At 38.5% G+C, this 22,988-nt stretch overlaps 1 protein-coding gene across 3 annotated transcripts in view; it reads right to left on the bottom strand.

Annotated features, from left to right (window-relative positions):
* The window catches only part of enox2 (ecto-NOX disulfide-thiol exchanger 2), a 209,837-nt gene that overhangs the window by 34,012 nt on the left and 152,837 nt on the right, over positions 1–22,988 (bottom strand). For all 3 annotated transcript variants that reach the window (XM_081611697.1, XM_081611696.1, XM_081611698.1), the window contains 4 exons: positions 20,957–21,112; positions 8,653–8,859; positions 5,648–5,881; positions 3,827–4,039 (listed from right to left, as the gene is read on the bottom strand). In XM_081611697.1, the coding sequence (XP_081467823.1) occupies positions 3,827–4,039; positions 5,648–5,881; positions 8,653–8,859; positions 20,957–21,112 (810 nt within the window). The remainder of the gene's footprint in view (positions 1–3,826; positions 4,040–5,647; positions 5,882–8,652; positions 8,860–20,956; positions 21,113–22,988) is intronic.

Genomic DNA, 22,988 nt, shown 5'->3' with positions numbered 1-22,988 from the left:
CTAAATAGGAACTTTCTGACAAACAAAAAAAAAGAGGTATGCAATATTAAATTAACTAATTACTCCAAACCTGCCAGAAGTACAGCTACACATAGAAACAAAGCTTACAAAAGCTGGAAGCCAGTTGTTTTATTACAGGACACCGAGTCCATGTGAGAGTGTATCAAATTCTGGCAAACTGCCTTTAGACCTTTCATAGCATAAGCTATGAGGATATGCCCGATTTTCCTCTGTGAACCTTTTCACTGCGAGTTTGTTATTAGATTTGCTCAGAAACTGCCGGTGGCCAAAAATAACCCACTGTTCTTCTGCCAGCATTGACCACGGTGCAGCTCCACTGCAGAACAGGTCTCTTAAGAACCTTACTCAAGGACGCCTTCTTACTGCCGCATTACAGTCTTCCTGATTACATATCCCTCTGCAGAGGACCCTTTTCTTTTTCACAAAAGGGTAGGAGCGCATCAGACAAGCTGCAGCTCTACAGATAGTGTAGAGAACTAAGCTTTGACTCAGCTATAAGAGTTGTTTTGGGATAAAACTGAATGAGACACAAGCATCAACTGTAGGGTCACTGCAGACCCTACCTGTGCGGTGATCTGCAGCACAGTGTTGACTCTTCCTCCTATCAGCTTACAGCTCTGTTTAAAGTGGTTGTAGAGGACTGGATGGGAGGTCTGTGCATTTCTGAGGTTCAAATATACACACACGAATCGATAAAACTGGTTCTGTATGAATACGTGTGTTTGCAGGGAGCTGAGAGACGGAACAGCTCAGGAATCAATAGCATCTTCCCAGCACCCTGTAATTTGATGAACAGAGTGATGATGAAGGCAAAGAGAGACACTGAGCACAAAGAAAAAAATCAACTTTCAGGACTGGGAGCTCCTATGCAGCTAGAAATATGGTGAGGCAGCATTTTTTAAGTGCTAAAATAGAAATTATTCTTCATTCAATGGAGAAAATATTAAAAGTGCATTTTTTTCTTACTTGTTATACTAGATATTATTAATATTGTTAAAAAGAATTTCTTGCAGATTTCAAATGTTTTTGCTTTTAACTAATACACTTAAACAGTTTGGATCATCTAGAAACAGTTTTTAAATCAAGATTTTATTTAAAAAAATAAAAAAAATAATAATAAGAAAAGCCGTCCAGGCCTTCCTGGCACTGTGTGCATAAACAACTGCCATCAAGTGTTTTCATATTTTATGGAAGAATTGCTTAAAAGTCGACAGACTGGAGGGTTTGAGCATGAATGCCCTTTTTAAGGACATGCCACCTCAGCTGGATGTATTTAACTCTGATCTTTGACTAGGCCACTCCAAAACCTTCATGCATTTTATCTTTTGAACTACTCAAAGTGGACTAGCTGGTTTCAATTATGCTGCTGCATAACCCAGGTGCAGCTAAGGTCACTAACTGAATGGCAAACATTCTTCTTTTGGATCTTCTAGTTGAATTCTTGGTTCTTCAAATTACAGTGAATTATTTGAATCCTAAAGCTACAAAGTAGCCCCAGACTACATGATTACCATGAGATTTGATTGTCTTTATAATTTCCATTGTCTAAAATCAAGTGTTAGTTTTCTTTCAGAACTACAGGAAGCATTTAAAAGCTTTCTGAAATATTCCTGTTTTACAAAGTTCCATAATTTTATCTAGATTACAAAAAAAGAACAAGAATAAATTGGTAAGAGTGCATATACTTCTTTACAGCTCTGCAACTACTTTTTTTTTATTTGCATCCCATAAGAAGACCAGAACAAAAAGAAGAGAGCTTTACCCTTTTCAAACCTGTAAACTAGATCCAGCAGACCAGCTCAGATTTATAATGAATAAGAACAGAAACACACCAAAGGGAAGGCAACACCATGAATGGGAATGCGTTTCTACTGGTAGAAATAATCGAATATGGATAATACACACACTCTGCCTCTTCATGGCTTATTTTAACTAATAATGCATGAAACACCGCCAAGAACAACAGAAGATTGTGGATGTTTACATTTTGTTTAACATGCGTGTGGTGGGATGAGGGGAGACTGAGCGCCGCAGGCTGTGGAGTAAACTAGCAGCCGCAGAGCTGAAGCTGTCAAAGGTGGTGCTGCACAAGCATGGCCTTATTTTTTTTAACCCAATAAGAGAGTACAACAACTAAGCATGTAGTAAATGTTTGTGTTTGGCCTTCATTGTACTCTAGAAAAAAAATGTGTTAGGCCACTTACTTCTTTCATCTGAGGGAAACCTTAACAATCGACTCCTGACGTCTTTCATGAATACTAAAATAACATCTGATTTTTTTTGGCATTTTGAGAGTCAAAGGCATCAAAAACATCCATGAACGTCTGAGGGAGACGAGGATTTAACTTACCATTCTTTAATCAGCTATTAAGATTGTTGTAACTTTAAGGAAGAATACAATGAATGTAATTATAAATGTTAGCAAATATACTCTCAGTGTCAGGCTATGAACAATGTAACACTTACTTTTTCTGCGGATTTCAGCAGTCCGGGCATAAAAGTCCTGATTTGGATTTTAAAATTACACCAAGCAAGCAAAAAAAACCCCAAAGAAAACATTTATCTGACCTGGATATCTACTGCACAAGCAGTATTTTTACTCTCTGGGCTTCACATGTAGTCATTTCACAGCCAGAAAAAAAAAAACTCAGTGTGTTTTATTTGGCTTTTATGTGATAGACCAACACAGAGCAGAGGATAACTGAAGCCGAAGGTGAAAGTTTCCAAATGTTTTTATGAATAGAAAAGTGAAAAGTGTGGGGGATATTTGTATTCAAGCTGCTTTGGTCTAAATAAAAGAAAATCTATTAATTCACTTTAGATGCTTCTTGTTTAGTGCATAAATACTACTTGTTTAATTTAATCTCTGATTAATACAGATCTTGTTGCGGTGATGGTTTTCTTTGTCAGAAACTCAGGAGCTAATCAGAGTTTATGGGAAGAAAATTAAGGATAAAAACAAGAAAATCCTGGAAGAAGACCTATGAGACGACCAGGGTGGAGGTTTATCTGAACCTCAAGTAAGGGAGCAGCAGAGATCCGCTGAGATCCTCGGCTGAGGTGGGAGAATCTGTCCAAACAACAACTCAAACACAAATCTGGCCAAGGAAAACAACTGCTTAAAGAAACCCAAGGGATTTTCAAAATAAAACATGGTGGTAGATGGTAGTCTGGTTGGACAAGCCCAACAACCATCAACATGTCATCTCTGTGGCGAAATATTGTGGTGGGATTATATTTTTCAGCAGAGAAATGGACTCTGATCAGAGTTGTTAGGAAAAGTGCAAAAGACTTGCAAAATACTTGAAACTAGGGAGAGTCTAGGGAGAGACTATGCCCTCCAGCAGGAGCTGGTTTAGCATATTCATGGAATAGAATGGCCTAGTCAAAGGCCAAACCTGAATATAACTGGGAATCTGCAACAAGATCTAAGAACTGAAATGACTTAGTTTGAGTATTTTCCAAAAATGTATGGGTTGAAGTTTCAGCTTCCACATGTGGAAAACTGGTAGGAGTCATACTTAACTCCTACTTAACCCCAAACCTCATAAAGGTTTGGGGTTAAGAAAAAAAAATTAAAAGAAAGACACAAATGCAGATTTCCAAATGCTGTGTATATGAGGGAAAAATAATTAAAACCATGAAGAATTTTCCCTTCCCTTCAAATTTATGGATTACTCTGTGTACTATCACATAAAATCCCCATAAAACACACAGAAGCCTCAGATTGAAACACGACAAACAGTGAAAAAGTCAAAGGGCCAAGGCACTGCAGTAAGTGGTAAGAGTGAAGACAAAGACTCACATTGAGCCACTATGCCAGCCAGCGCCGTCTTGAACTTGTCCTTGGCCTCCTCCATCTCCTTCTCGTGTTGACTCTTCTCGCCGATCAGCCGGCGGATGTGGCTGTTGGAGGACTGGATCATGGAGTAGAAGTTGTTGGCGTTCCTGCGGTTGACTTCGCCCCGTTCCAGCCAGGTCAGGAGCACGCGGACAGCCTCTGGAAACTTACCATCGTCTGGGGGAAAAAAGAAGGGAAGCACGAAATGGAAGATAGAAGTTAATTTTGGACATAATCTACAAGGCTGTACCGGACTCCTGCCTCTGTGGAAAATGACGGTTATTAGGCATAAAACGCCGCTTTTCAAGCTCTTAGGACAAAATTATGAGTTGAGTGAAAGAATACATAAAAAAAGATGGCAAAAAAACTAAAATTACAGCTCTGTTGTGCCACAAAAAGAAAATGATAATTTCAGCTATGTATTTTGCTAACAAAACAACATCGTGGACTAAAATGATATCTTGGAGGCAAAATAGGCTATAAAACCCATTTCTACTGCAGGTGGTCTATCATCATAGAGTGTAACTGAGTTTGGAGTACAGTAATACAAACTGGCAGTAAAAACAGCAAGATCTCCTTTCCCCTCTGGGTAAAAAAAGAAAAAAAAATCTACAGCAAATGACTGTGTTGCTCCCAACAGCAGCCTGGAGAGATCACAAACACATTCTTGGCTGAAGCAGCACATCAGCGTCTGAGTTTATTCCTTGTTTTTGCTAAGGACGGACAGCGGAGAGCTGAAAAAGACACATGCAGATAGCAGAGAAGCGGAAAGTCACAGCCGAGTTAGGCCACTGTGACTGAGACCTGGAAGTGCCACTGCTCATTAGAGAGACAAGTTTATCCAGGCAGAAAGTCGACAGAAAGCTGTAAAGAGGCAGAAAGAGGAGTTAAGGAGAGAAAACTGAAAAAGGACGAGCAGTGAGGGCGGACGAGACAACCCGGGAGCACGTTGTTGGGATCCACTCATACGGCGTTTAACAGAGTCTGTTACAACAAATTCACACAGTCTGTTAGAGCTGGAAATGCTTTGTTGGACTCTAGGTCTCCTCCCATGATATATCCGTTTTGAAAATTGAAACCATGTTGGACATTCATCCATTATCTTCTGTCAGAGTTTCTCACCCCGTTTCTAAGGGAGAACCCAGACACCCTGCAGAGGAAACTTATGTTTATATCCGTAATCTCGTTCCTTTGGTCAATACCAAAAGCTTGTGACCATATGAAGGTTCGAATGTGGATGGCCACAAAGGATGTATACGGGGAAAAAACAAAGGAAGGTCACAAAGAAGAAATGGAGGAAAGAACAAAGAGAATGAAGTAGAAAGGAAGAACACAAGAAAGGAGACAAATAAGGAGCGTAAGGATGCAAAGAATAATGAAAGGAAAGAAAGAATGAACTACATGAGGAAAGAACAAAAGGAGAGAAAGGAAGGACTCAAACAAGGGAAGGAGAAAGAAATGGCAGGGTGGGAAAGGAGGAATGAAGGAATAATACAAAGAAGATGGACAGGAAGAACAGGACACAACATAAAGACAAAGGAATAGGAAAAAAAGTCTCGCATAAGACACATTTCCCAATTCTCCTTTTTCTTTTTTGTCCAGACTTGTAAAATATCTAAACCAGATTCTGTGCTTTTCCAGATTGTGTAGAAACCCTGTTGCCTCGTCAGGTTAAGCCATTAAGCATTCTCCTCCACCTCCCCTGTGATTCTCAGTTTCCAGTGTTTGTTCTCTAATATTTCACAGCTGAAGTCCCAACGGTTGCCAGCGTCCGTGTCCAGGTACCTTTGATTTTGTCTCCCAGCTGGCTGCACTCGTGCTCTGAAAAGTGGACGATGGGAGGAGGGGACGGCGGCCGCAGGCGATCCTCCTCCAACTTGCGCCTGTGACGCTCCTCTCGGGCCAACATGCGCTGGCGGCATTCCCACTCGTACAGGTCGTCTCTGGCCTGAGCGAAGTCAACGTGGAGTCGCCCGGTGTCCTTTTTGTCTGTGCTTGAGCCCAAACGGATTCGATATCCTAGGAAACATATGAGTTTGATTTGAAAATCAGAAAAACAAGACAAGGAGATGAAAGAGGAATGCAGAGAGCCATTTTTTTTACCCCTCTTACACTGTATCTGTCAATGTAGAAACAGATTACTTGGGTTGAAGGAAAGAGACCTGGTGGGGAGGCAGTGCATTTATCACATTCTGAACCTGTGAGGGTTGAGCTGTGTGGAGGAATAAGTTAAAATTTCTCCACACTACGTTCCAACATTTCTACGGTTCATAATTTAAATTTAGCTGGAAAGTGCCATTTCCATAAAATGCCCAAAAACCCAACATGCAGATTGCAGTTCAGTCACAATTACTAGAAGGTCACCAAAGGAAACTTTTTGAGCTAAAAAAACCCCGAAAAAGCAAAAAGCAAACCTCTAAATCAGAGACAAACTACAAAAGCACTCAAAGAATAATTTTAAGTATTGTAAATAGATTTGATTGATAGAGAAAAATTGACCATTTGATTAAAAGAAATACAAAGAAGGGCTTTTATTTGCATCTATTGTGGAAATCTTCAAATCTTTGATGCTTTTCTAAAAAAAGTAAATCATGTTAAAGTGAACTGTTTATTATAAGGTTTTAAAAACTAATTTAAGTTGTAAAAAATGTCATCTCAAATCTATTAATTAAAACAGATCAAATTTGTATCCAATGATTAAGAAATATATGATAAAAAGCAGAAAAATGGAGACCAAGAGAAAATTAAATTCAACATTCAGTTCCATTTGAACCCAGTTAAAATACAGCCTAGTCAACTTTAGCTCATAATGTCTATTGGTGAACAGTTATTTATCCAAGTCAGCTCAGTTGAAAAGTTGCTGATAACAACCTTTTATCCTGAGCAAGCAGGTGGTGACGGTGAAGAGAAATGACTCAGTCTTACCAGGCAGAAGCATCCGGCAGAAACCGACAGAGTATGAACGGCCATCTGCTGTTAATGCCTAATTGTTCTTTTTGAAAAGATTAACTGTAACTGTAGGTTTGCATCAAGTGGTCAATACATAAAAGAGACTTAGAGGACAATTACTTCTCTACAGGCTCAGTTTTCCTCATTAACCCCTCTTTTTCTCTTAACTTCCCTCCTATATCTACTTTATCCCCCTTTCTCAATTTTCACTAATGACCGGTTGTGGACTGAAGTGAAACCTTGCTCCATTATGTGATCTAATTGGCTTAAATGACCCAAGTGTGTTTTAAGAAAGAGATTAAAAACACAAGCCAGAAAAAAGCAAAGAGCGAAAAAGTCAGGAGTTTCTCCTCCGGTCTACTCTCACTGCCTCAGACTCTTAATCTAGCCCTGCTTCAATATTTCATATGAGGAGATGCTGGTGTGCTGGAGCTGCTGGAGTGTGTGTCATTGCTGGGTATTGTTGTTTGCACAGGCTCTCCTTGAGTGTGTGTGGGTGGGGGATTATTTATGGGGAAACTACACAGCTCTGTCATCACTCTAATATATGGACCTCTGCACCCACACCTCACTGTAAGAAGAGAGGCTGTTGAAATCAAGGGATCTCTCATTCAAACTCACTATCTCTCATGCGTTTGTGCGCGCATGCAATAATGCTGGGAATGTTTCTGAGAGGGCAGCTCATCCGAGTGGGCTTTTTTTTTTAAGCTGGAGCGAGCGGTCATCGGTTTGCACAGAGAGATTGAGGATCTCTGCTCTGTTCGGGCTGAAAATGAAGATGAGATAAAAACACACAAGGTGCACCGGCCAGAATGGATGCTTTTTTTTTAAACCAAATAATTGTAATTTTCCTTATAAAACTCTGATTTATCTCACTAGTTGAAAGTTATTTCAATTATGATTTCATTTTTATTCCATAGTGAACCTATATTAATCTGTGCAACATCACATACATGGTTAAGTATTTGTCTCTAGTAAGTAACTATTCATTTCACTCAATACAGCTTTGAAAAGTCAGTTTTTGTGCTAATTCTAGATGAATCAGGCAAACCTTCACAACTCCAAACAAAAATCACAAGTGTTTAAAATATTTCTGATCACGCTTTAGAGGATTTCATGACTATCAAAGCTTTTGTTAGTCATGAAACTTTAAATTTACTGTGAATTTTCTCTACACATACATTATATATTAAACACAAAGACTCAAACATATTTATCCACCCTCAAATAATATTTGAATTTAACAAGATTTTGGCAATACAACACCCGACTCTGTCCCAAGTTTCAACTATTACCAGAGCTGTCAATCAACCAAATGTACTCGCCGCTCACTGTACTAATGGTGCAGAAACAACTATAGCTGAAAAATCTTTTATCATCAGTGGTCATGCTAACTAGTAGCCTGAGCATTCACAACAAGCTCTGTTCATAGCTTGTTGCTAGCCACATGGCTAGGGTTAGGGTTTTCAGCGCTAAGAACCTCCTCCTTGATCTGATTGGCTGTTTCTAGTTAGCACTGGAAGAAGGCAGAGGAGCTTGTTTTTTTTCACAGATTTTCTGTCTTATGTCATACTGTCACATTTCAACAAATATGTAAAAAAAAAAAACAAAAGATAAAAGTTAAATATTGCAGTTGTTCTATAAGAATGGTCAAAAATTCAACTAGAATTATAGGCATGACATATTGAGCTTGTAATTTCCAACCTGTGACTCTAAAACTTGCTTTTGAAATACTAAAGTTCTTATTGTGTCTTCGTTCAGTCCTGGAAAAAAAGGGGTTCAAATAACGGTACATGTACATTTCTGACCAGCACTGTGTCTTAACAGCTATGACAGCTTACCAGACAGAAAGAGAGCCTTGTCCACTGTGGACTCCTCTGCGAATCGGATGTGGCAGAAGTTCTTCTTGCTTTTGCGAATCGCCGTAATGTCGCCACACTGTCCAAAGACCTCCATGATGAGCTGCTCTGTGGCGTTCTCTGGCAAACCGCCGACAAACACAGTCTTGCAACCTGGAGGGCGTTCTCTTGTGGCAGGAGGAGGTAGGTCTGTTCAAAGTGAAAATATGGAGTGAGTGAATGTGGAAAATGTAATTTATACTGGATTTCTTCAGAGTGTGGTTCCTGGAGTGAAGCTTGAGCATTTCCAGGCAACTTCCTCAAGTCTTTTTTTTTTCAGGAAGTTGGATTTAAAGACAAATCCAACATGCCACATAGAGAAAACCTATGCAAAAAAAAAAAACCCATCAGGCTTAAACTCAACAACCCCGGTGCTGCTTTGTGAATCACACAGAAATAAACAAAAGCAAAGTCAGAATAAATAAACAAACTAATGTAATGCTGCCCATTGACATTCATGCAGAGATAATAAAAATGAAATCCACAAACTGAAGAAACGATCCAGCTGTTTGAGCAAAAGTGAAATCTAATTTTGAATGTGAGTTATGCTCTTTGAGGAGCTGAAAACAATATGCACCATGGCAGCGATTGTTTTCATTACTCATTTTGCCAATAGGCAGGGTGCCAGATCTAATTTTTTTTTTACCGCAGTAGGAAATAAATGTGCTTTTATTCTCAATGAATAGAAGAAAATCCACTGAGCCACAATGTGCTTTAACCCAAAAAGTAATGAAGTAGTGAATGAATAAATAAATCTAATTTATTGATTAGATGGAGTAGCCTTGAACATGAATTAGTTCAAAATATTTGATACATCTGTAAAATGTTATTGATTCAACATAAAGTTATTTCCCTGAAGTTCAAGGTTTTCTTCTCTTTTTCTATTTTTGCATGGGCCAAATGATTATAAAATAATCGGAAAAACACAATTTATTCCACTACCAGGACAGACAGATTAAGAAGAGTCAACAGCCAGGTCACGGAGGAGGCAGTAGGTGTTTGTGAGCGTTAAGTTTTTGTCTGCTGCTGTCTATTTATTAGTCATTAAAAATCTCTCTAAACGTTTTATCAATTCACAATGTATGGGTCTGCACAGAAACGTGAGGGTGTTGCTCCATATACAACACCATCACATTGCAATGTTGGCCACCTTGTTCATACTTTTGTTCACTCGGTTTTACACATTTCTTGACTTTTAGACATGAAAAGGAATACAACTTTTCTGAGCTCCAAACCTGAACACAACTGGATGGATGTATAAATTATTACATACCCTTTAAGGATGTTTTTAAAAATGTACTACTTTCACTGTAAAAAAAAAATATATATATTATTTCCAAAAATTCAGAGTAAATATAACTTGGGTCACTCAACATCATCTAAAGTAGAAGAAATAAATCAGCATAACATGAAAAAAAAAAAACCTTTTAAACAGCCAAATTCTGAAGGTTGAAGCTGCAGATTTCAATTAAGTCACATTTAAAACATAACACTTATGACCTACAAAATTATAAAGATTAAAGCATGCATAATGATAACTTTGAGCAACATGTTCAGATCAGTTTTTGTTAGATAAATGCTAAAAATCAAACCATCCGAAGCATGAAAATGAAATCCTTTTGGCAACAATGTGATTGCGAATCCTCTCATGTGGAAGGTTCCCTGCACTGCAGAAATCACTTATTCACCATAGATGAGTGTTGACTGATCTAATCTCCAATAGATCAGGCTTCTCATCCATGATGAATGTGATTAGTGGGGTCTATGAGGAGTGAACCGAATAATCAGTGGAACGCTGAGGATGCTGTATTCCTAGATATCTGCTAAAAAGGCCTTGCACACTGCTGAATCCATCCCAGCAAATATCAATACTCTGAGCCGAAATGGGTTGATTTTGGCTCACTATCCCACGTGTAGCGGAGAGGAGATAAGAAGTGAGTGGGGTAATGTTGATTCATTTAGATATGTTAACTGTGACCAACATGATTTAAAAACTGAGAACCTGTTAGGTACACTGACTACGGCTGCTGCATTTTCTCTTTGAAACTGTTAAACTGGGTCACAAGAAGTGTTTTAGCTCATTCAAACTGTTCCATTCTTGATTTTCTCTTCTTTACAGACGTAGGTCACGCTTTTGTTTTTGTACAATTCACAGCTGCACAAACAACTACTCTACACAAATAAAGTGACAGCCTTATCTTCAGTCTAACCCTCATCTACAGCAAAGAGATCTGAGTAACAACGGGGTGAATGAAAACAACCTGGAGGGATTTCTCAACAGGGTGGCTGATCCAATTCTGCAAAACAAAATAAGAAGCATCTTAGGAGTCAGTCCGCATTGCAAGGTAACTTTCAGATGACATTGCCTGGTTTGGAGACGCATTTATTTAAAAGCCAGACAACAAAGCAGGTTTTAAAAATATGAATTCAAAATTGTCATTTTATGGTATGGAACATGGAAAAATGTACTAGATGGATGTTTGAAAGAGTTGCTTTGACAGGTCATGTTTTTTAAAGTACAAATCAAGTCTGAAGTCCTTCGTCTTGCAATAAACTACTCTGACATCTAGTCTGAAGTCTTACCTTTTGCAACTGAAGCTCAAATTCAAACCGTTTCTGATGGAAACACAAACAGGTGGATTGATGGCTGTATATGTAACCCTTCTTTGTTCACCTCAGACCCAGTAGGTTGACTTCAGGACAAACACAGTCAGGTTCATTGTATTTATTCTAACAAAGGAGGAAATTAAGTTGGTGATTAACATCAGTCCAGCAGCTTCTGCCCCACAGTTGGAGACGGCAACAGAAAAAGGAGCTGTCAGTTACTGGTTGCTATGGTAACCACCAACTGCCAAGAGCAGCGTATCAGAACTTAAAACACCAATAAATGTCTGAAAAAACAACTTCCTCACTAAACAAAATAAACTCAAAGGATAAATGAACACATTTTGACAAGCTTTACATAGACGGAGTATCCTACTCTGTCTACTAAACCCCCAGCTACAATTTCAGAAAAGAAACACCCGCCTGGAAGAATTCGTCATACATAACTTATTTAGCTAAAGTGATTTATCATTGCATATTATCAACGCAGTCGCTGTAGAGAGAACTATTTTTTTTAAAAACTCATGTACAGTTCTCAGATTCCACAAAATCTGTACAAAGATTTAATCTTTGTATCTTTCACACTTTCACACAAACTAACAAAATAGCATCAATCTTTTCTCCTTCTTTTCTTAAAATGTGTCTGTGGTAGCAACATTTTCACAGAGGTGTCATTCCTTGACCTCCGGAGCTGGCGGATTAAACGAGTTTTGAGTTGAGATGGGCAGAAAAAAAGAAGGAGAAGAAAAATGTGGTTTAGAAAACGCTTGTGATGGCAGGAAACAGCTTTGCTGGCAGATTCAACAAAGAGTTCCAAATTAAGTGACCTTTTCGGTCCACGAGTGGCTGATAAAGCAGCGAGGACGAAGAGAGGGGAAACAGATGCTCTGCAGCAACGTCCAAATGTGCCAAGCTGCAAATTAAACACAAACATTTTTCCTTTTTTTTTTGCTTTGGCAGAGAAAACTTCTTGTTATTTTGTCTGGTAATTAATTGGTAACCATTAAAAAGTCAGAGTGGGATCATTTTGCAATCCCCTCGGCTTCCCGCTGCGTCGACTCCCACTGTTATGGCAAAAGACGATTTTATGCAAATGCGCCACAAACAAGATCTGGATGAACTATTCATGATTTCCAGATTACAATAAATACATTATATCATAATAACTATGAAAACATGGGTGAGTGTTCCAAGTGATTGCATTTGCATGGAAAAATAATAAGCAGCTGAAACCTGAGGGAACGACGGAGAGGTAGAAACAAGCAGGAAGCATTTTTTTCCCCTACCAGCATTCACTGTGGAAATTATATCACAAATATCTGCTGCCAGGAAGAAACAACAGAGAAAAAGGTGAGACAGGAGCAAAACAAAGATGCATAGCCCTGAGCTGAGATGTATAGTGTTTTAAAGTACACATAATATTACATTGTGTTCAATTTATTTGAATAAAACAGGAAAAGATTGAAAAAAAAATCGATTTAGCAGGAAAGGCATAAAACACCCATATTTTAAATAAATGTTATAAACATGAAGAAATAGTTGTACTTTGCAGGAGGCTATAATGTGATTAGCTTCTGTGACTGCACCACCTCACCACATTGAAGTCACAGACTTGTTTTATTTGGAGGGATTTAATGGTTTTCAATAAAGATTTTTGTGAATACATCTCTAAAAAAAAAGGTGCGTATTTGTATTAATTACCGTTTGCATAAATAAACTCCAGTACAGCTAATTCCTAAATAGGATGTTTGCAGTGAGGTGACATAAAGTATCCCCTAGCAATATTGGGAGAAAACAAGCATAACCATAGCAGTAAATTCAGGAATATTGAAGAAAGTAAGTTCAAACAGCAGCAGTTGATGTTTTTGCTACTTGAAACAGATTAGTTTATTTTTTTAATATAATTTTTTTAAATTAAAGAACTAATCTTTTTTTTTTTAAATCAACACATGTATGTAAAGAGAATAAAAACGTTTTCTTCGTTTTTATAGAAAATGTCACAAATGCATGTAGTTAGCAACTAAAAGATAAAAATACAACTTTACAAAAAAGGAACATGCTATGAACTATTATAGCAAATTTAGTGCCTTTCTTTTGGAAATTCTTTACATATGTTGCATGAAAATGCCTAGGAAAATCTATTAAAGCTAGAAATTATTACCTTTACATTTTAGGTCCTCAATTGTGGCTCGTAAAAGCTTTGGCCAAAAATGGTAAAGAGCCACAAGCGGTTCTGCAGCTGCAGGTTTCAAACCCCTGGACTAAAACCATATTAGATAAGAGACATTAAAACTTTTGTTGCAATCGCTAAAGGCCACTAGCTTTTCAGTTGAAAACCAACAACTAACCAGCAAGTTGACAATTACTGTTTGCAAAATTAATAGCGCGGCCTAAGGCAATGTCTTCAAGCAATTTAAAAGCAGTCATCTGGCTCACCTGTCCATCATTGGTTGGCTTAGATCATGATGTAGCCATAGCACCATCCTGATGATATCTTACAAAAATAGACCTCTTTTGTGTAAAACAAAAGAGGTCTTTCAATAATTAACACTTGAAAGGATAAGTGTTAATTACACGTATCCTTTCAACTTATTTAATGACAACCAGATTGTCTTTGTCCAGATAATTTTTTTTATAGTCATCGTGACTTTTGAATAGAAAATCTGGTGTTTTTCTCATCTGTGTCTCTGATTGCCACAGTTTGCAAAAGCGCAGAAACTATTTCATATTTAACTTTTAGAAACATTCCAGGTGTGGTTTCTAGTTATCGCTCTGTTCCTGGTGGTGGACAGGAATTTGGCTGAGGTAACATGGCAAACATCCAATAGACTCCATCGTGTTATGTCTAGATAAATCCAGCCTTTCTGTGGAGGTTTCTTAAAGAAAACAAGTAAGCAAACAAAATCATAAAGACCATGAAACACACCAGACAAGTCACAGAGAAAGCTGTTTATAGTTTAAAGCAGGGATAGGGTTTGAAAAAAACATCTCTAGTTTGTAAAATATCATGAAGCACTTTAGTTTTATTGGCATGACTACAAACCTACTAATACATGACCATCCACCTAAACTGAAGAGTCTGGAGGATAAAATCAGAGAAGCAGCCAAGAGGTAACTTTGTGAGAGCTGCACAGCTAAGAAGGAAGCCATTATTGAAAGAAAAGCATTAAAGTGTAGAGGTCAATGCAAGACATAGAAGAATATGGTCCGGCAAGTAGGGCTGGGTGATAAAAGTTTTGTAGTGACATTTTGTGGTATTATTGTGAAAACAATAAAAATGATGAGAACTATTTATTATTATTTTTAGGCAACCATATGGCAGTGACTGCATGACACTGTGCTTCTTTTGGATTTCACATAAAGAAATGTGATTTGTATCTCTAACTGCGCATCATTTAATCATACTTCCAAACTTATTGACATTTATTGATAGTCTCAATAAACAAACAGTGGAGAAAATAGTAAAACTAACAATCTCAGCTGTATGAACAGTTTTTGGAGGTCTTAAACACCATTAATTGGAATTCATCTTAACAACAATAAATCAAAATTTAATGTATGACAAATGATAAACAACATAATAAATGCCCATCCTGGTAGCAAAAGACAAAATCAAATTTTGGCCATTATGTAGGGCTAGGCATTTAATAGATAACGATATATATTGCGATAGACACGCGCCCAATAGAATGTATAATAATTTCACTGAACTCTGATCCAGAGTTGCACAGCATTCTGGGAGATGTAGGCAGAGGAAACGCTTTAGCTACTTAACCTCTCAAGGCCATTTAAGCAAGGCTGGGGGCGTCATCTAACTCACTCACTCTTTGGTTACCTAGCAACCTGTTGCAGATTTTCTATTGTGAGTGACATGCACAGCAGAAGTTTAATGTTTCACCACTATGCCTCATAACTGCTTAAGAATAAAAAACAATATGGGGTAAAGGAGTAAAACAGTTTGAGAGGAAGCTAGACATTTAAAACAAAACACTAATCAATGATTATCGATATGAACTGATATGAAGCCCTTATGCCCTAGCTTCATTAAAAAAAAAACTAGCTCTACGCATTACCTTGAACACACCATCACCATTGTGAAACATGGTGGTGTCATTATCATGCTGTGGAAATGTTTCTTGTTGTTGTCAAGTACTAGGAAGCTAGTCAGAGTTGATGAGAAGACAGCTGGAGATAGAAACAAGCTAAAGACTTGAGCCTGGGGTGAAAGTTCATCTTCCAGCAGGACGACCCTAAACACACTCCCAAAGTTGTTCCCTTGCCACCGCATGGATGTTGATGAAAGCAAACAAGTCTGCTCGTTCGTAGCTCAACGCTGCCCGAGGAGCCAGCCGGTATGTGTGGCCACCGCTTCACTGAAGAAAGGTGATCACCATCCATCAGCCTGACTCGATAAACACCCACTCCTGGAGCGAGGCGATGCCACAGCAGGGAGGCGTCAGCCATTATAGAGCTAACAGAAATGACTCTTAGACACACTCAAGTAAACATGTTAAGTTCATTTATGTCACATAGGAACAAACAGCAGGCAGTGATGTGAATGCATCTGGGTTTTTAGCACAACAAGCTTGAACCATTTGTGGTTGTTCTGACAATTCTCCTCGTTTTGCTGTGGACCAATAAAGTTAGATTGTCTATTTTTAAAGCCATTTAGCACACAGATGACTGAACAACAATAAGATGAGTCATGGATATTGCAACATCTGCAATCTCCTTTTGCGTATAGAGAAAAAAAAATCTATTATTTTTAATCCCATGAGCTTCGCATTTAGCTCCCAACAATTTCCACAGAGACCAATAACCAGTGTTTTGTTTTTCCTGTGACAGGTAAACAGAATGTGTAAAAAATGATTTTATCATCTGAAGAATATAAAAACCTCCCATGGAGTACCCAGGGAGCTTTGAATGAAAAAGATCAGCAAACAAAATCTAATTGATTCCACAGATCTAAAGTCAAGTGGAAAAAAGTTCACAAAGGATTTAGAAAAAGCAACAAAAGTGCTTTAGCAGAAAGCAGAAATGGAAATAGGTAGGGTGAATGCCTAGCGAAAAGTTAAAGTAGACGGTACAAAGAAAAACTAACTTCTCGAGGATGTAAATCTCAAGTGTGTTAAGAGGTGATGCACACTGACAGGATGAAAAAAAGAGGAATCGGGAGGAGAGCTGAAGGGGGCTGTTGTTTCTCAACTAAAAGGTCAGTGAGTGAGGATGCTGCACGTAGTGTCAGCTTGAGAGCATGCAGCCAGAGGGCAATGACTGCTTGTGATGGACACCATATGTGCAACCTGGCTGTCAAGACACAAGTGCTTTTCCTTTTGATGTTTGCTAAAAGCCTTAATGCAGCTAATCTGCAGCAACGACTAAGAGCCGGTCCTCTGCTGCCAACAGGTGACCTCCCAGGCTTTAAATTAGTTTAGAATCAGGTTGAATGGGCAGCTAAACAGGTAGATTGGTGCTTCATAAACAATAGTCCCCTTTTATTTGATTAATTCATGTTTATATAAGATACTTGAGCCAAAAAATAAAATAAGTTGTAAGTTTTCTTTTTTTTTTTTACGTCTTCATGCACCAAAAACTTACTTCACTTTCTTGATAGATTCTCCTTCAAAATCCCAACTTCACATCTGAAAGAAAGTCTGACAGCATGCGGTCTGAAATAATGACATGCCACTATAATATTGCACCTGTCTGCCGTGTCCCACTGGGAGAAACCAGAGCTTCAGTGAAACAGACGCTAAAACTTAAAATCCTCAGAAATCAAACTAAAGTACCACCCACATTTTACCTCTGAAAACTGCTGCCTCTTTGTGCATAAATCCAGTTTTAAATGCTGGAAAGATTATAGGACAAAAACAGTCCTAAAAATACAAAGTAAGGTAATCAAGTCCGTTTTTCTCCTCTCCCAGTGTTGCTGCTGAGAGTTGATGTCAGAGTATGAAATATTTTCAGTCCAGCTCGGTCATTTAATCTGCACTGCAATTTCAGGGTCTGTCCCAGTGACCTCTGATAGCAGGACTGAAATGAATTAAGAGATGAAATTTTGATGTCTAATACTATAAAAATAGAAAGGATCAGAGACAGGCTTTTTCATGGGTGCATAAGCCACAGTTCCTGCAGAAAGTAGCTATCCTTTTAACAGACCTTTTAAAAAAGCATTTTAAAAATTTTAAACATCTATTGTTCATACTGGTTCCTATTTTTAAGATTTAAGATGGCCTGAGAAATTGGTTGATGACTTTTTATCCGTTTGAATAAACCTGATTGTGACCTTTTTGCCTGTAAAACTCAAAACTCCTATCCTTGTTCAAGACATGAACACACCATACTGAGTGCTACAAAGGTACACTGACAAAAACATTTAGGGTGAAGAATAAAAGAAGAAAATCTAGAGGAAGCTAAAGTGGTGGGAAAACTGCTAACGTCAGAGCTAATTTTTCATTTAGCTTTTTAGCATTCTTGCTAACTTTAAAGACGCTTAGTGCACCCAGAATGCATTGCTGGTAAACAATTTAAAGCGTACAGATGTCCCGTGTGCTTTTTGATCAACTTTTTGACACACAACTTGAACTGTGCAATACTGTGAGAGCTCTGGGACCAGCTACATGTCTTGTTGTTTTCCCCAGTAGTAACATCCGGCTGTTGATCGTGTGCCGCGTGATGTGAAAAAATGTTTCCTTTGAAGTCTTCTGAAATACATCTATTTCATAATGGCTGAAAAACTATATCATCTCAGCCCAAAATCTTTCTATTGAAAAAAGTGTTTGTTTTTTCAAAATTGCCGTTTATCCAGTAAGCAAATATCATGTTTTCATTGTGCACAATTATATGGTTAATGGAAAAGCTGTGAGAAAGAGAGAGAGAGAAAGAGAGAGAGAGAGAGAGAGAGAGAGAGAGAGAGAGAGGAAGACTTTCTGCTGATATCAAAATGGATAAACAGAAAAATTGCTGTCAAAGAACAAGCTGGTTTAGAAAATGTTGGTCGAGTCAAGGTAACGACGGTAATTCTGTAGGGAGTGCGTTTAGTCTGAACACAGCATAAGGCTGATGCAGCGTCCTTAAATGCCAGTATAGAAGAAAATCCTGCCAAAGCAAATTTCTAAGCTGCACAGACGCATTTGTTGACTTTTTCAGAGAAAATGCCTTCATTTAGAGACATCCACTAAATATTCCAAGGAGATGCTCAATTCTGTACTCCTTTAATTTAAAAAAGACAAAAGCTTGACTAATTGGGTTTTCATTCAGGGGATTTCAAACATAAGGTGTTGCACCCTTATTTGTCCTTTTATTTCTTTATATCTAGCTTTTACTGTTGAAACAATTCAAGGACAAATTATCAGCAACTAAGATATCAACAGAAATACTACTGTGGCCATAGATTAAAGGCAAGTCATTAGGTTACCTGCATCACATTGGTTCTCAAAGACGGCTGATTGGGATGCCTTTCTATGGCAGAGATATTTATCAGAAGCCTTCATTTCATTACACCAATCCTAATTGGTTGGTGATTGTGATGTCAGCATGCCCTACGACGCGTCATGATGAAAAAACCTCTTCTATCGACTTATGGATGAGAGTATTGCAAACCAACACATGAGCTGCTTTTCTCCTGGCCCTTTTCAAGACTAATTTGTTCGAAGAGACACCATGAGGTTCTGCAGACCCTGGCAGCATATCTCCGAGGGTCACAGAGCTGCACTATCAATCCACCACCATCGTAATAGAAGGCGGTTCCCTCTGGGCGTCTCACATGGCAGGCGTCTGCCTGTTGAGTTAGTAGATTTTCATGAGAGGAATCAGGACCAGGCGGTTTTGCCCGGCTGATGAAAATACTGGGCCTTGAGATTAGCCGTTTCTTTCTTAAAAGAACAGAGAAGGCAAGAACAAAGATCTTATACGGAGATGGGGATCAAAACAGGGAACAAAGAGCAGGTTGTACAAAAAAAAAAAACGGAGGAGTGGAAAGATAAAATGACGGTGGAAAAACAAGAGGTGGGAAAGTAAAGCTGGACTCAAGATTGAACCCCACATCAAAAAGATATGTTAAACAAATTAAATGACAAGGAGATAAGAACTAAGTCTAAAACAAATTGAGCCATCTCGTTGACTTTTCCACTCATGTATGCATATCACGGCAGCAGCAACATGGGAAAAAAGTTTTACTTGTTTTAGAGATTGATTGTGACAGGATTTAAAGTTCTGGGGATTTCTAGACAAGCTGATCCTTTATTTAACCTTAGGGCGTGCAAGTTCTCCTGAAACTGTTCATTTCTCTTCCTACTCCTGAGAGGTGAATAAGAAAAAAAAAATATTTGCAGCTGAAGTTAAATTTTAATTAGCCTGTTTTAGGAGTTGTATATGTTTCTAAGGACTTACTGAAGTGAAAATACAAACTAGAGATATACTGTAGCACTAATGTTCTGTCTGTGCAAAAATAAAACCACTCCAAGATTTTGATTATATTTACTTTGAAAAATACACGTTTGTTGGAAAAACAATAAAATCCAAAAGCAAAAGGTGCCAACAATCACTCATAAATGACAGACTAAGTCACACATCTCTAGACAAATTGTATGCGTGACCTAAAAACTTCCACAATGTGTCTCTTTATATTATTAGCAAAGAACAAATTCAGTCTTATTTTATTATGAAAGACAGAGACAGATCTTTTATGCATAAAACTTCAGAAAGTTAAAATTTTCAATCCACTGAAAAATTTCCGCTATTCAATAAGTTACCGGGGGAAATATGCAAAGCAGTGATACCCCTCCCCCACATGATGCTGCATACTGTCACTTAGTTGGTTGGAAGACGGCCACAGACATGCAGTCTGCTTAAATCCAATACAGTCAATTTGATAAGATTATAGTAATCATATTGATGTACAATGAACCAAAACATACAACCAGAGCAACCCAGGGGATTACTAAAGTGAAGAAGTGGAATATCCTTGGATGGCCAAGTAAGAACCCTGACATGATTCCAACTGGGAATTTCACTTGTTGAGGATTAAACTTCAGACAGAAAGGTCCACAAACAGCAAAGGCCTGTTGGAACTTTAAAAATGGGGAAACCCAACATCTGGTGATGTCTAGAAGTTTTAGACTACAGGCTCTCATTGCCAGCAAAGGCTTTTCAACCACGTATTCTGAATGAACATTGTGTGTTTTCAGTTTTTTTAATTGTTCAATTACTTTTGAGGCCCTGAAAATAAAAATAAAAAATGCTTTAGTTTCTCACATTTTTATGCAATTCTTTTGTTCATCCTCTGAATTAAAGCTGGAAATCTGAGCTTCAACAGCATCTGTGTTGCTTTATGTAAAATTCATTGTGGTAACGTACAGAACCAAAATTAGATCTGCTCTGATATGGAAGGAGAGTTCCAACAATTTCATGGCCAACGTTGAGTCTAAAAAGCAAAAGGAAACGAATCGCAAGTTTTTATATTACAAAAACGGTCAGATAATACAAGCCTCTTATGTTTCAATCAATTTATTCTGGCTTTGTCAACAGAGGATGACCTCATAAAGATCCCTTTTCTTCTTTCTTTTGGCTCCTGCCCCGCAGCGCACAACGCTTCACATGTGGAAACAGCCTAAAGTAGGATTAGTTTGGTATTGTGACTTACTAGGGTTGGGGGGAAAAAGGGTGCAGCTCTTGCAGTGGATGATCTCCTTCACGACTGGAACGTCCTGGGAGACGGGTGTGGGCACCATGCCGAGGCCGGGCATCATGGGGTTTATGGGGGTGATTCCCGCCATCATGCCAAGGTTAGGATCAAAATCTGGAAGTGAGACAGACACAGAAATGTTGTAGCTCACCCCAGAACTCTGGTCCAATATCGGTTAAACACAAACAGAATCTATTGCATTGCAATCCAAACTATGTACTTTTCCCCCCCTCTGTGAATCAACATCAGTGAACTAGCAGCAGCCTACACTTAATGGCAAACACAGCCCCCTCATGAATAAATCATCTGTTAAACAACATGCATATTTTAAGACGTTTTCACTGAGTCACTCCTTCTCCGTCACCCCAGTTGCTTGAATGATGAACTCACAGATAATGTAGTTGGCTCTGAAGCCTACATCACAGATAAGATTTATTTGCAATATTGATTTACACAGTGGGGCGTGACTACATGGACACAAACACATGCATATAAACAACGGCGGCATCCGAAGCTGCCACAGCGGCTTTTTAAGTGCATTTGTGTGCCTGCGAGGAGCGTTGTGAAATGCAAATCACTGCATCCTGCACTAGGAGCCTCGGATTCACCTGCAGAGGATTTGGAGCTGACATTTATACGGCAGGTTGCTTAATGCGTATGCACCTGCGCGCGAGCATGCAGGAGCACCGCTCACTAAAACAAATCCTTCACCAGAAATTATGTGCACGCTGCACTATCCTAGATATGAGGAAAGGGGGGAAAAACTGCTTTACAGAACGTGGGATTTGCTGACTGCAAGTGAGAGTCGACGGAATCGGTATCATGATGTGCATAAATAAAAACCAACATGATGAATCAGACGTATCAAGACACGCGTCTTTAAATGATTTATTTTAGCTTGGACGTAAAAACGCCGGTGTGGGTTATTAAAAGCAGTCTGGGCGAAAGCAGCAGAGAGATGAGACCCTGGCTACTTTAATGTTAGACTAATTATAAATAACACTGAAACAGGTAACATGCAACAACTAAACTGTGTACAAAAGAGAATCATATAACTAGAATAAAACTGCAGTTCAATCCAAAAAGAATCATAACTATTTAAAATGACAGGAAATAGTTGTTATTGAGACGAATGCTGACATGTTTTCAGAGCACATTTTCTGCTTGCCGGAGCATAATTTGTATAGGTGCTGTTTTATTACGTTTGTGGTCTGTTAAAATAACATTTTGTAAAGTTTTCTGAGCATAAAAGCCTTTCATTTTTGTCTGCAGCAGCCATCCTGCTGTTCTTTACCCACTAATTTCATGGTAAAGTCATAATTACTACTCTTCAACTTAAACAGCATACATGTCAGCGCCTGTGTTGCAATTATGGTAGAAAAACGCTCCCTGTTTACCACTATGGCATAACGTACTGTGAAAACCTTAAAGGCAACTCAACAATTCTCACTTTGTTTTTAAAGATGTGTTTGAAGATTTTTATTATTGCTGTGTTTATTTTTTCTTTGCAGAGTCCCTTCAGGACTTGATTTGGATCAAAGCACAAAGTCCAAAACAAACAAACTAATGGAGGCCATGAAGTTATAAAGACTGCCTGAAGGGTACAGCCACAAAATTCAATGCATTTTATGTTCTACAATGGGTGCACCATATTTATGACCATATTTTTATTCGGATTTTTTTAAACTTCAAGCTGGACATACCTGAATGCTTAATGGATTTAAGCATAGCAGGTGATGTGTATCTGTATAATTAGAAGGTGTGGCCAGAGGAGGTCAACACCCTACATAAAGGTGTGCATAATTATTAGGCAGATTATTTTCTTTAGGCAACAAAAATATATATATATCTGACTCTTGTCTGTTACTACCCAATAGTAAGTCCCGCCCACTCCTCACAACTCTTTGGACTCACTACGGCCCAGTTCTCTGTCTAACAGGTCCGGAAAATCCCCAGAAACTCGGGTCTTACCCTAGCGATAGTTTGTGGA

Source organism: Poecilia reticulata, chromosome 10, assembly GCF_904066995.2.
Source record: "Poecilia reticulata chromosome 10, P_reticulata-male-v2, whole genome shotgun sequence".
In the NCBI taxonomy this organism is placed as follows: Eukaryota; Metazoa; Chordata; class Actinopteri; order Cyprinodontiformes; family Poeciliidae; genus Poecilia; species Poecilia reticulata.
This window is presented reverse-complemented; position numbering and strand designations above follow the sequence as displayed.